The sequence below is a fragment of the Trichosurus vulpecula genome, chromosome 2, assembly GCF_011100635.1.
Source record: "Trichosurus vulpecula isolate mTriVul1 chromosome 2, mTriVul1.pri, whole genome shotgun sequence".
Lineage (NCBI taxonomy): Eukaryota > Metazoa > Chordata > Mammalia > Diprotodontia > Phalangeridae > Trichosurus > Trichosurus vulpecula.
In genome coordinates, this window is record NC_050574.1 from 98,996,271 (window position 1) to 99,011,474 (window position 15,204).

A 15,204-nucleotide genomic window follows, 5' to 3' on the forward strand; every position below is an offset into this window, starting at 1 on the left:
CTAGAAAGCTGGCTCCAGACTATGAAGGGCTTTAAATGCTAAAGAGAGGGTTCTGGATTTTATCTTAAAGGCAGCAGGAAGCCATTAATACTTCTTGAGCAGGAGAGTGACATGGTCTATCAATCTGGCAGCTGTGTGGGGGATGGGTTAAAAGAGACTAGATGCTGGGAGACTCATCAGGAAGGAAGTATAATGATCCAGTCAATAGGTGATGAGAACTTGAACTAGACTGAAAGCTGTGTGAATGAAGATAAGGAAATGAGGCAAGAGATGCTGTGGGGACAGAACTGACAAGATGTGGCCACTGACCGGCGGTGGGCGAAGGCCAAGCACTATCCAGGGAGTGAGAACCTGGCTGGCTAAAAGGATAGTGGTGCCTTTGACTGAAACAAGAAGGAGTGGACTTGAGGGTAAAATACTGAGCTCTGTGTTGAGTCTGAGATGTCTATGGGACATTCAGGTGCAGATTTCCAGTAGGAGGGTCAATCAGTAAGTGTTTATGTGGAGCCGACAATGCACCAGTCATTGTGCTAAACACTGGGGATACAAAGAAAGGCAAAGGAGACTCCCTGCCGGATTTGAGGCCATTTGAACTCAGGTCCTCCTGACTCCAAGGCCGGTGCTCTACTCACTGTGCCACCTAGCTGCCCCAGGAGTTCAGTCTAATGGGGGAAACAACATGGAAGTAATGACGTATGAATAAGATATACACAGGATAAGGAGGAAAAAATGAACAGAGAATAGGCATTAGGATTGAGAAGGATTACAGAAAATGAGATTTTAGCTGGGATTGAAGGAGGCCTGGGAAACAAGATAATGAGGAGGGAGAGCATTCCAAGCATGGCAGACAGGCAGTGAGGATGCCCCAAACCAAGAGATGGAGTGTCTTGTTTGAGGAACAGCAAGGAGGTCAGTATAACTGGGTCTGAGATTATATAGAGCAGGGTGGGGATGAGGGGGTTTGTAATATGTAAGAAGACTGGAAAAGTGGCAGTCAGATAGGGAGGGGGGAAACCAGGAAAACATAGCATCACAAAAACCTAGAGAGAACAGAGTATCAAGGAGAAGAGGGTGATCAATGGTGTCAAAGGCTGAAGAGGGGTCAAGAAGGATGAGGGCTGTGAAAAGGACACTGGGTGTGTCAGTTAAGAGATCACTAGTGACTTTGGAGAGAGGAGTTTCAGTGGAATGAGGCTGAAGGCCAGAAATTTCTCCCTAGAAATTCTTCTCCCTGCTTCCACCCCAACATGGGTCTCCCTCGTTTTAGTGCCTCCTTCTCCAATCCATCTCCTCCACAGCTGCCACATAATCAGAGCCAAGTCTGATCTCATCACTCCTGTACTTGAAAGGTTCAGTGGCTGCCTACTGCCTCTAGCATAAAATGAAACATCATCCACTTATCCCTAGAAGCCCTTCAGTCCTTGGCTCTCACCTACCTTTCCAGAATTCATTCCCACTGGGGCACTTGACACACCATGGTCCTTCTGCAGAGGCTGACCCCAACACTTGGAATGCTCTCCTTTCCCATGGCTACTTAGAATCCTTCCCTTCTCCCCAGGTTCAGTTCAGTGCCACCTCCTAAGTGAAGCCTTACCTGAGCCCCTGGATGTTAAGTACTCCCTCCCTCCGAGGACTACTTTGCATTCATTGATTTGTATATACATGTTCCTGTCAGTAGAACAGAAACACCTTGAGGCCACAGATTATTTCGTTTTTGTCTTAGTATCTATCCTTAGGACCTAACATAGAGCGCTTCACACAGAAGAGGTCTTTAACAAATGCTGGCTGAAGTGTACTATTTCCACTTGCTTTTATGCAACCATCTCCTCTCGATGCTTTCTGGGCCTGTGCTCAGCTGACTTGCCGTCTGCACACAGGCAGGTTCAGTGGCACCGTTGCTCAGTCATAGTCGTCATCTTTGGGCTGCTATCCACCTAAAGGAGTGGTTTCACTCTTTGATATGTTTCATGAGGGAGAGATGGAAGGGATACTGTGAGGTGGCATATCTGTACTGTGAAATGTACCTCAAAGCCCATAAAACACCCCTTGCTGAGACCCCTCCAAAAGAACAGCTACTTCTTCTAACATCCACAATTACAGTGTGTGCCCCGCACACATTGGGTACTTAATAAACATGGGCTGCATGTGTCTTGCTCTATTTCTTGTAATTCTATCCCACAATGAGAGAAATCTCACACACAAATAAAAAACATTTTATGAAATAGTAGGAATGGATAAGGAGAGTTAATGTTGTCATTTCACAGAAGGGACAACTATGTTTTGATAGCCTGCTGTTACTCTTTATAGTTCTTACCCCTTTTTTCCGAAAGTTTTGAAGAAGGGCTGCTTTAGTTTTAGGTCTTCTAGTGGCTGGTTGATTTTCAATCCTTAGATCATATTCATACTTCTCATGCCTGGGGCAAAGGACACATCATTGTGATGACATACACAACACAAAATCTACACTTTGGCTCTCTCTCCTGGGCTGTGAAGTTTCTATTCAAGTGAGGGTATTCATTTCCAAAAATTTAACCAGTAAAGCAAATAATTACTCTTTTTCAGAAATGCATCATTACTACATGGTATCTATCTATCTATCTATCTATCTATCTATCTATCTATCTATCTATCTATCTATATTCCCTACCAGGGAAAAACACTATAGTCAAACCTTAAAACTTACAGAAAGGAGGAAAACTCAGAAAATGAAATTTAGGTTAGATGTATCAAGAATAAAAATGAAAAATATTGAGCATCTAAGTGAAAGTAATCAAGACTATAACTCCACAAATGGTGCATTTGAAAGAAATAAAGTGCCACTGGAAAGGTCTTTAGAACATAATATGCTAAGTTTCTCAAAGCATTCTACTTTCAGAATTTCAAGGCAGGTGAAATTAAGATCCAGGCTTTCCAGGCTGAGGAAAGATATGAAAGCCTCTCTGCTCAGCAATCAGATCATTCATGTGGAAGGATGAGGTCAGAGCTTACTGGATAGATGGATCTGCATCACTGGTGAGCTGAATCAGGTACTCCTCAGTTTCTACGTCTCCAGGAATTGTTCCTACTTCAATTTGGACAAACTCAATTTCAGGATCAGAATAAACAGCTTCTGTTCTCCTCTTCTTTGAAAGTGCTGGGGATCCGTTGTCATTGGTAGTAATATCCTCCTCTTCTTCCTCTTTTCCATCAACAGAGCCAATTTCTTCTAGGCCAGCTCGGCTTAATAATCTCCCTGAAAGAAATGACTGAGCTAAGAAAGGGACTTAGAAAATGAGTGCTTAGTAACTAAGGACAAGCCACTGTGTAAAAATTAGAATAAAATTATTAATCTGATTCACAAAACTGAGATTTGAACAATGAAATAAGTTCTGAAATGTACTGGATTTTAACTCATGAAGTCCTGGGTACAAATCCCATCTCTAACACTTATTAGCTGTGTGGTAACAGGCGAGCCACAACTTCCAGGCCTAAGATTACTCATAAATGAGATTCCCTGTGATACTTGCCTCACATAGCTGTTGTGAGGTTCAAATGCTATGATGTGTATAAAGTGCTTTGTAAACCTTAGAAAGTTATATAAATGTAAGTTATCAAAATGATGATTGTTAGTACATTTTTGCCTACAATATCATAAAATAGAGGATGTGCAACTGTGGTGGTATAAAAGGCTGGCAAATTTAGCCTTAAAAGTGCAGATTTTATAATCTTTCAGAATCCAAACTCTTGCTAGAAATAATACTTGTTTGAATTGGTAGTTCATTTTTTTGCCCCATGTTCTGATCCCAAAATAAATCCTCCATGAAGATGTACACACACACACACACACAGAGTTTGTTTTTTTGTTTTACGAAATTAAAAACTAATGGATGCCACATCATAGCCCCTGATAGCTCTTCCTGGCTGGTACCTAGATCAGGAAAAAGGGTGAAGGTCCACTGCTTATGCTTTGCTCCGCTAACACAGAAAACATTGGTGAAACTTCTCAGGTACCTTTTAGCCTTTGGATACAGTTGACACTCTCTCCATCGAAGAACCCTTGAGAGGCAAAAGGCACAAATGCCCATGTGCTGGGACAGAGGGAGGAGGAGGCAGAGGAATAGAAGGATGCAGAAGGGCAATGTGTGGATAGAGGCTCAGTGTTGTTGCTTTTAACTCTGACTCAGGTTTGAACTCCTCTATTCCTTAGATGGGAACAGTTCACAAAATTTTGGGATCTTTAGAGATCTGCCAGTTTTTACAGTTATATAGCAAGTAGCAGAGTCAGAACTAGAACTCATGTCCTGTGATGAAAATACCAGGGTTCTTTCTGCAATAGACTACTATGCTGTGCTCCACTTTCCCCAAAAACAGAGTGGAAGGCCTGGTCAGTGCTGCTCCTGCATTCAGAGTAAAACAAATGCCAGACAACACAAAGAGGGGTCAACTTAATTTCACTGTCATACCTAAAGAGCTGCCTTCTCTCACCCCAAATACTTCCTGGAGCTGACAGTGACAAAGTCAGGAAGCTATTGAAGCATACTGTATGGGCTTAAGAAGTATTTGCCCACTCAGAAAATTGGACCTTCTTTCCTTTTGTTTTGTCTGTCCTTTTCTTTCAGGTCAGAAGCAGTTTTTCCAGCTGTTCTCTTTCTGTGCAGAACATCTGGAACCTCTTCTCACCTTTAGTCATCAGGTTATAAACCCCTCAAATTATCTTCACCTCTCTCCTCTTCAATGCTGCTTCCTCCATTATCAGCACAGCCTCAGTAAATAAAGCAGTGCCTTTGAAAGCATCGTCAATGACTAACTCTACTGCAGATTTCCTTCAACACAAGACTTCATTTTACCTGAGTAAGTGCAAACAAATGTCCCTTTGTCAATGTCATCGAGGCATCGGACTCCCCATCCTTTCTTCTCAGTTTTGAATACCTGAAGGCGCACTTGGAGACCCTGCTGGACAACTCTGTTCTGACATGTTCTTGGATCACATTTGCACAAGAGACTGCACTCAAAAATTCTGCCATTGAAAAATGTAACAGAAAAACATTAATCAGACACACCCAAGTAAAGCACTGATCTACAACTAAGAGAAAATATCCAGGTTGGGGAGGGGGGAAACAAATATTGACATCGGCAGTAATTTTATCATTGACAAACAGATGCAGGAGAACTCTGGACATAGAATGCCTGCCCTTTTAGAGTTATGCTTCATTCAGATGGCAGGGGCCTAGGGAGGAGGCAGAGAGCTGGGCTGAAATGAAAACTGACCACAGAGGGGAGAGAAGAGGAAAGATGGGTAGAGACTAGGGCAAAAGATCAGGCTCAGAAAACAGAAGCAGTTGTAAGGAGAACAGAAAGAGAAGCTATGTTATGTCAAAAAGAAAAAGGCACATGTATAGAAATTTCATAGCAGAACTTTTTGTCATAGCAAAAAACTACCAACAAAGTGGACAAATGAATTTACGGTATATTATTGTGCTGTAAGCAATGACAAATATGACTGACTCAGAGAAACTTGGAAAGACTTGTATGAACTGAAGAATGAAGGAGCAGCACCAGGAGAACAATTTGTATGAGGATCACAGTAATGTCAAAGAAAACAACTTTGAAAAACCGTAGAACACTGGATCCCTGCAGTGTCTCATCATGATGACAGAAGCCTAAGGATGAAATATCCTACCCTGCTCCGACCCCCCAAACCCTGCCATTCTGACAGTGGTAACTGGATATGGGTGCAGAATGAGACAGTTTTCAGGCACAGCCAATGGTTAGATCTGCTTTGCATGACTATATTTATTAGTTATAAGAGAAGGCTTCCATTGGAAAAAAAGTTAGTAGGGAATAAAATAACTTTTAAAAAAGAAAACAGCATCAATAAAACATTTAAAAATACACAGAAAATTATAAAGTTCAGAAAGAGACATAAAAGGGGCAATTTTGTTACTATGTTTAATTTAAAACGCACTTTAAAAAATATTTAACAGAGGTAATGGTTTCATATACAATCCTGTTTTTATTCTTTAAGTATCAAAATGTCCATGTTCGTTAAATTCATAATAAAGGGTAGGGTCTGGACTTGTGATTCTACTGGCACATGAAACTACCAAGTGAGGAAATTCAGCAGCACCTTTTTGAAATTTATAGTCTTAAGAATTCTCTTGAGTACTGCAGGTTTAAATGACTTGCTGAGGGCCACACAGTATGTGTCAAAGGTAGGACTTGAATCCAAATCTTCTTGGATTTGAGGCCAGCCTATATCTATTATCATGTACTATACCTCAAGTTCTTAATGAAAAAGAAAATTTAAAGGTTAAATAAGATAAAATAAATAGGGGAGAAGGCTAAGTGCCTTACATGCTATTACAAATAGGGGAGCCATAAAAGGGTTGCCATGAGAATTCCAGACTTCTGTTTACTCTTGATCTCATGTAGATAAGGTCTTACTCTATTTGCTATATTTAAATTTGCAAATGCAAGCTGAAGATGACTGTACTTCCAAAGTTTAGATCTCATAAATTCTCCATATAAACTTACTAATGAGCAAAGAATTTCTTGATGTAGGCAACTCTTGTAGTAGGGCAAAAACACTTTATTAAAAAAAATTATTAAGTGTGCAGTACAAAGAATGCACTATTAGGTACTAGAAAGAGTGCCAAAGATGAAGGAGCTTATAAAATGTAGTAGAGGGATATAAGCCACGTAAACAAATAAGTATTATGCAAATCAGCATTGGCCAGATACAGAAAAGAACTGTAAGGTATAAGATCAGAAAAAGAATTCATTTTTAGTGGAAGGGGTAGGGAAGGTGGTGTCTGGGAAGGGTCGTGAAGGATGGGCACAATGGCAATAGGCATGATGAGTGTTACTGAGTATAAGTCTCTGACTTCCATTTCAAGGACAAACTTACTGTTTCCTTTTTTTATTTTTTTAAAGCAACTGTGTTTTGTACTATTGTCACAGATGTGTGAGATTCTGTCATACCTGAGAGTCAATCAACCAATAGCACTTAGTAAGTGCTCACTACGTACCAGGCACTCGGGATACAAACACAGAGATGACACGGTTTCTGCTCTCAAGGAGATTACATTCTCTTGGGGAAGACAATATGGACACATAAATATATAATATGAAGATACAAATTATACACCTGAGAAGACAAATCACTTTAGGGGATAATGAGAAAGAGGAAACCCCCTCACCAGCTACAACCCCTCTCAACCAAAACATGAATACTTCTTACCCGTTGGGTACTGGCTGCTGCAGTCTTTTATAGCTATAGCCATGAGTGGGTTTAACACTTGACCATGCAGAACTCTCATCATAGCCCTTTGCTGTCAGCTGGAGGCATGCACATTTTTCTCTAAAAGTCGGGCGATAGGTGAAGTAAAAATATATAAGCACAAGGTCAGCAAGTGGAAAAGGAAGCAGTGAATTGGGGAGGGGAGAAAGAGGAACATACAGTAAAGGATCCAAGTAGAGTTTGCATGTTCATTTGGGGCCATGACATCACAACCCACTCCCCAAAGCCAAGGTTCCTGGTAAAAAGGGAAAGAAGTGACTCCCATTCATGTGTATCATTCCAGGACTTTAGTCGGCTTCTACTCCCTCACTTTGGCAGCTTAAGTTTCCTGAAATGTTCAAATATGTTATAACCATCTTCTCTTGAACAGTAAAGGTTTGGAATCTCTTGTGCTTTCTGAGATCAAAGCTTCTGCTTGCCAGGATGGAGGTGTTACTTCCTCTAGAGATTAGGTGCCTCTTGTCAAATCTAAGAATGACACACAACCACTAGAATCTATACCAACCCTTCCTGAACTTCTATAAATTTTCCTGATGAAAGTTCCATGGTACTCAAAATTGTTACCTACCACCCCTTTGAACCTATTCCCTATAGATTAGGCCACCATCTTCTCTAAGTGCCCAAATGAAAATATGGCTCAGATTTCTTGGTCCTGATCAGTCCATATGTTTGTGCTGGAAAAATAAGATTTTTGTCCATGCCTGTAAGGTATCTTTACTAGCACACGGAAAGAATGGGCAAATGACAGCTTCAAAATCTCTTTTTCCTTCCTTAAGTGGCTAGGCAAGGTTTGATTATCAGGTAATAAAAATTCTTATCAGTATATAAATGTTTGTGTATATGAAGGTGGGTAGATACTATCAAGAGTATGAGATAATCAGACTTAGATTCTAGTTCCAAATTTGCCAATAACTCATCCAGTGACTTTTAGCAAGGTAATTTAAGTTCTCTGGAGCTTAGTTTCCTCATATGTAATATGAGGAATCACAGAACTATAGTCATCTAGATTAATCTCTACCCAAAGAACAAATCCTATTTAGACTATCTCTGACAAATGGTAATCCAGCCTCCATTTATACACCTACAGCAACAAATAGCCTTGTTCTTCCTCAAGGCATCTTATTCTAGTTTTAGACAGCTATAACTGTTAATAAAGTTCTCTTTATGTTTAGCTGAAATCCACATTCCTCTAATTTTGATTCTCTGGTCTTATTTCTGCCCTTCAGGGTAAAACAGAACAAGTCTAATCCCTTTTCTACATGACAACCTTCAAAATCCTAGAAGACAGTTCTCCTCCTTCCCCCTCACTCCCTTCTTATCTTCTCCATATTAAACATTTCTAGCTCTCTCTGCTGATCCTTGTATGGTCTGGTTTCAAGTCCCCTCATCATTCAGGTTATTTTCCTCCCCTGGGTATACTCTAGCTTGTCAATGTCCTTTCTAAAATATGGTGCCCAGGACTGGATGCCACACTGAAGATTGGTCTAACCTGAGCAGAACTTGCTCTGGAGACAATGCTTCTATTAACCTAAAACTGCATTAACTTTTTTAGCCACTACATAATAATGCTGACCCATACTGAGTTTGTAGCTCACAAATTCCTAGGTTTTTTTCACATGAATCAGGCAATTAAGTGATATAGTAGAGAGATTTAGAGGCACGAAGACCTGAATTCAGGTCCTGCCTCAGACACTTACTAGCTATGTGACTGGTCATAACACCTTCTGTAAAATGAGGTGGCTAGATTTGATGATCTCTAAAGTTTCTTCCTGTTCTAAATCTATAATCCTATCACTTTGCAGACATGTCTCCTTATCCAAAGTACAAGATTTTAAATTTAGTTTTATGAAAGTTCATCTTGTTAGTTAATCATTCAGTGATGCCAAAGCACCACAGTACAGCAGAAAAGGCTGAAGAATCAGAGACTGAAGATCTAGGTTCAAGTTACAGTCCTATCACATAGTAGACATGACACAAGGCAAGTCATCTGACCTCCTTGACACTCAGATTACTTATCTGTTAAAAATGGGGCAGTGATCAAGGGTTGTTGTGAGGAAGGCACATTAAATTTATGAAGTGATATATAAATAGTATCTATTAAAAGTTACTTGGATTATATTTCTATCATCCAAGCTATAAACTATCCCACCCAGTTTCAAGGTATGCATAAATTCAATAAGCAAACTGTCTATGCCTTCACTGAAGTCACCGATAAAAATGTCCAACAGAACAGGATCACGCATGGTCAGACCCCTACGACAGGACTCAATGCTTACCTCTCCACAATGATATCCACCAGCATTCTTTGGATCTGGTCAGTCACAACCAGGCCCCTAATTGTAGTCCACATCTCTTCATTATGTCCACAAGGATATCATGAGAGATTTAGCTAAATATGTATATTATATCCAAGTATATTATATCCATGGCATTCCTTTTATTTACTAGCCTAGCGAACATAGAATGGATTGGACTAGAAAATCTCTAGCTAAAAGGTCACTCCAACTTTAGGCTATATTGCTGACATATCTCTAACAGGTAAGAACAGCTTATATACCTACTGATAATATATTTTCTTTGTTTTACATAAGCATTTATACCTTTGTTTAAACATTTTGTGCCATTGTTAAAAATAAAGCAACATTAAATGCCAACATATTTACACATATCTTATATTTCAAAGTGAGGATCAGGGTTCTTCAACACTTTGGCGTACTGACCCCTATAGAAGGCAAAGACGTTTACTTACACTTACTAGTAATTACCCTTTCCAACAGAAGTAGAAAAAGCACTTCAATTCATGAACTTCCCAGTTATTCTTCCCTGCTATGGACATTAACATCTTTAGACTTGGTGTAGGTTATAGATAATGTCCAAAATATGCTAACATTTGACATTACTCTGAATGGTTACATAACTGGTGACTGAGAACATTAGTTCTAACCTTTGATTATAACTATAAAGTAATTAGATCACATTCATAAGCCATACATAACAATGTTATGTATAGTTGCAATTCATGCGTAGATATCTTTAGGTCAAAATTTACTCTTCAAAGTACTTTTCTAAAACATGTTTCCCAATTTTATATTTTTCTGTTCCTGTGATGAGAAGCTTAAGTGCTTCCTGTCACAAGTATACATTTCTCAAGTAAAAACAAATGAATGAATTAACCATTTAAAAATGCTTTGTAAATATCAAATAATCTGTGATATGAAATAAAGGGAAATCCCATTAAAATTTAGTCAGATTGAAGCACATCCTTGGATAAGATTGTTGGAAACCATGGTACTATTTGGTTAACAAGGCTCTTCCCCTTTATCAATCAACAGAAGGCATCCTTGCATCTCAGGCCATCTGATAGGCCATGTGGCTCCCCAGCCAGGACTCCCCTGGCAAAAGGCCTTCAGGATCCTGATTAAAATGCACATTTTTCTACTCACATATCCATGCAGCCTTTTGAGCAGTCACATGAATTGCTAAACATGCCAGAAAAATTGTTGAGGTAGTAGGCATGTGGCCACGTCCGTCTCCGGTACTTGAAGTGTGGCAGTCTTCTGTTGTCGATTTCGTTACAGAAGGTAACAGGCACAGATTCAGTTCCGTGGCTAATATCAGAGTCAGAAACAAAAGCTTCTTTCTTCAGTGTGTTCCTGTTCAACTGCACGTAGGTATTGAAAGAAAAATGATGTAAAAATAAAAAGCTACACTCTGTCTCAAGCAGGTAACGATGGACCTCCTTAAAGTTCCTCAAACTCCTTCCACAAGGGGTTTTATAATTCACGTGGAATGCCGCACAATTAGAGTTTGTCTTTGCATGTCGCCTTTGGAAACTACTCAAGATGGGGATCATGAGTGGGTTCTCCACTTTGGAGGTGAGAGATACGTTTGACAGACATGTACCACAGCAGATATGATTCTGATAAGACAGATGCACAGATATTATTTTCTCTTCATAATCTGAGACTTCATTTTCCAAAGCTAAAACTGCTACATCCTCTACGGTTCTGTTAAAAATGACAGAATAATGATTAGTGACACAAATTTGTAGGGATATACCTTTAAAAAGAAAACATACATCATAGTGGTAGCTGGTATCCTATCATACTCTGCAACAAACCTAAGTCAGAACCTGGAATAACCACATTTTGTTGCATTCTGGTCTCATACAGTTGTTCCTAATTTCAGACTCTAAATCTCTAGCAGTCCAGAACCAGACCTGGAACTTCTGAGGTCATGACGATGCACTAGGTTTATTACAGCCACTCATTAAATTCCCAGCTGAGGGCATCTATAAGCTCACAGAACACTACTGGCTCAGTGAACAGCAGCAGACTGGCTGTTTTTCATCAGTATTTCAGTTGATTAGATTTTTCCACTTTCTCTTCAGTTATCATTACCACTACTGATAGCTGATATTTAATAACACGTTAAGGTTTTGCAAAGAGTTTCATATCAATTATTCCTTGTCACAGTCCGGAGAGGATGTTACTATTATTATCACCCCCATTTTACAGATGAGGAAGCTGAGCTTTAGTGAGGTTATTAAGTGGCTCACTAAGGGTCACAGAGTTAGTCTGAGGCAGAATTTGAACCTAGGCCCTCCTGATTCTAAGCCCACTATTATCTACTACAGCATCTTGTCAATCTAGCGTTGGAATACTGTAGACCCAGCTGAAGATGGTGCGAGGGCAATAAGAAAGGAGTGGGACTGGAGCGTAAAGCCTTGTGTTATCATAAAATCCTACAGCTTTCCTTTTCTTGTGCTTTTATGTATGTCTCTATTCATCATAACAGACCTCATACTGCACTTCTGCAAGCATTACAGACTAGGGACTTCTGGGAAAACGGCAGACTAGATCTAGACAAGGGACCAGCTCCTTTCTTCCTGCCTGAACCCTCTAGAAACACTAAAAAGACATAGAAAGAGGTGCGCTGCCAGGGACACGGCCAAAGATGCCCAGGCAACAAGTGAAGACACTCCAAACCAAAACTGATAAGGAAGGCTCAGAGATAGAGCTACCGGTAGCTGCTTGTACCGCTACTGTAACCACTCTCAGCAGTGCTTCTCCAAGAAGGGATGCAGAAGGCTGGAAGAGCACAGACAGCCTGAGTTGTCGCTGTTTGCTCTTTGAAGAGCCACGGCAAGACAAAGGCATCTGACCTGCCTTTGCAGCTGCTGCTCCCATGGCAGGCCCTCCACCAGCAAAATCTAGAAGGCCTAGGAGGAGAGACCTTTGTGGCATGTAACATGGTCCATCCGCTTCTGCTCCTAGATACTCTCTCCTCTGAGTTATCCTGGCACTGTTACCTCCTGGCTCTTCTCCTCTCTCCACAAGCACTTCTCAGTCTCTGCTGCTGATTCTTCATCCACATCACCCACACTAAACGGAGCTGTCCTGGAAAGCTCGGCCTTGGGCCCCTTTCTGTTTTTGCTCTGTCCCATCTCACTTGCAGATCTCATCAGCTCCCATGAGTTTAATTATCATCTTTATGCACCTGATTCCAAGATCTATACATCCAGCCCTAGTGTCTTTGCTGAGTTACAGTTACACATTTCCAACAGCCTCTTGGACATCTTGAACTAGACATCCCCATGCACATCTCAAACTCAACATGTCCAAAATAGAACTCATTATCTTATCCCCAAAACCTCTTTACTTTTGAACTCTGCTCTTAGAACAGAGGGTAGCCCCATTTTTTTCACTCAGAGTTATCCTTACATTCTCCCTCCTCATACAACCACTTTAGTTCAGGCACTCATCCCCTTTCGTCAGAACTACCATCGGCCCACTGACTGGGCTCCCTGCCTCAATGCAACTCCAATCCCTCCTTGGCTCCTGTGCCAAAGTGCAGGTCTGAGGATGTCCCTCTCCTGCACAATGGGAGCCACAGCGGCTCTAGAGCCTCCTGGGTCAAATATCAACTACTCTGGCCTGATGCTTCATCAACAGCTGATGTTTCAAACCTAGTTTCTTTGCCCTCTTTCCCAATGTCATTATTTGTCTCCCTATCTTTTTAAACTGGTATTTTCTTAGGTTTTCATTTGTTTTCCAAGAGTTCACATTCCTATGTTTACACATAGTGCTAACATTTCTAAAGTGCAGCTTCTTGTGATGGAATATTATTGTGCTATAAGAAATGATGAACAGACAGATTTCAGAAAAACCTGGAAAGACTTATATGAACTGAGGCTGAGTGAAGTGAGCAGAACCAGAACATTGTTCACAGTAACAGCCATATTGTGCAATGACTGACTTTGATAGACTTGGTTCTTCTCAGCAATGCAAGGACCAAAAACAACTCCAAAAGACTCATGGAAAATGCCATCCACATCCAGAGAAAGACCTATTGAGTCTGAATGCAGATCAAAGTGACTATTTTCTTTCTTTGTTTAGTTTTATGTTTTTCTTTCTCATGGTTACTCCCATTTGTTCTAATTCTATACAATACGACTAATGTGAAAATATATTTAATAGGAATGCATATGTAGCACCTATATTGGACTGCATGCCATCTTGGAGAGGGGGAGGGGAGAGAGAGGGAGAAAATTTAAAACTTATGGAAGTGAATGCTGAAAACTAAAAATAAATAAACTTATAAAAAATAATAAAATGGGGACAATTATAGTACTGGGTTACTGTGAACACTGAATGAGATGATTTATGTAAAATGTTTTGTAAAACTCAGCAAGTAATATGTGTAACAGTTAAATAAAGTTCAGCTTCTCGTGTCTGGGGCCAAAGGATAAATTTAGAATATAGGTCAGATATTGGCCCTGCAAAAGGCTACTATTCTCTTTCATAAGGGGGAAAGAGAGTTCTCATTTAATCAAGGGTTAAAGCAAAGGTACATAGATCTAGAGCTTAAAAAGACAGCAAAAGGGATCTCATCCAACATTCTCACTTTACAGGGGAGCAAACTGAGTCCCAGAGAGTTTACGTGACCTACCTGACATCATAAAAATCGGAAACCTCAGAGGTGAGGCTGATCTCAGGTCCTCTGACTCCCCAAGTCTTTCTATTTACCATGTCAAAAAAAGGGGAAAAAAACAAAAATAAAATGATATGAAAAACAAGGTAAGATAATGAAGTCAAATTAAGATTCCAGATATTTGTACAGATGCTCTGCAACATGAAAGACCAAGAAACAAAACTAGTAAAAACAACAGCATTTACACAGTGCTTTAAAGTGCTCAAAGAGTTTTATAAATATTAGTCTTATTTGATCCTCACAATAACCCTGGGAGATATATGCTATTTTCCCCATTTTATAGCTGAGGAAACTGAGACAGGTAGAGGTTAAGTGACTTGCCTAGGATCACATAGCTAGTAACTGTACAAGGCTGGATTAGAACTCAGACCCTCCTGACTCTAGGCCTGGCACTATTCACAGAGCTGCTTAGCTGGCAGGAATACAGAACTGCAGGATGGATCTGTACCAAAAGTGATAGAAGAAATATCAGAAAATAAAACAAAGTGGATAGTAAGGGGGATTCTAATTCAGAAAACAAAACAACAATAAAAACCCCCCAAAGTATCACATCACAAATGAAAGAACTCAGGGGACTACAGCATGGAGAAATTCAAAATTCAAGCCTTCAAATGTATAACTGTCAGAATTCAAAATTCTAAATGTGAATAATGAATTCTTAGAGTAAATAAAGAAAAAATAGAAAATATCAAAGAGCTGATAAGAATTATCCTTTTTTTTTTTATCTTTAACTCCAGTGGAGAGAGCACAGAGTGAAGAAGGGAGAACAAGCTCAAAGGCTAAAACATTGTGTGGATAAGTTAATATTATTTTTTGTTATGGCCATGTACTTCAATCCTTATTTACTAAAAGGATATAGATATATAAACATATCTCTACTTCTGCAACTATAGTGTTGGATTGGTAGCCTCATCTTTGTGAGATGGTCTAAA

General features: G+C 39.9%; 1 protein-coding gene across 1 annotated transcript in view; it reads right to left on the bottom strand.

The window, feature by feature from the left end:
* SETDB2 (SET domain bifurcated histone lysine methyltransferase 2) overlaps positions 1-15,204 on the bottom strand; it is a 108,592-nt gene that overhangs the window by 54,163 nt on the left and 39,225 nt on the right. The window contains exons 6-11 of the mRNA XM_036743908.1: positions 14,231-14,299; positions 10,723-11,286; positions 7,220-7,339; positions 4,827-4,996; positions 2,989-3,232; positions 2,315-2,414 (exon numbers count right to left, since the gene is read on the bottom strand). Coding sequence (XP_036599803.1) covers positions 2,315-2,414; positions 2,989-3,232; positions 4,827-4,996; positions 7,220-7,339; positions 10,723-11,286; positions 14,231-14,299 — 1,267 coding nt within the window. The remainder of the gene's footprint in view (positions 1-2,314; positions 2,415-2,988; positions 3,233-4,826; positions 4,997-7,219; positions 7,340-10,722; positions 11,287-14,230; positions 14,300-15,204) is intronic.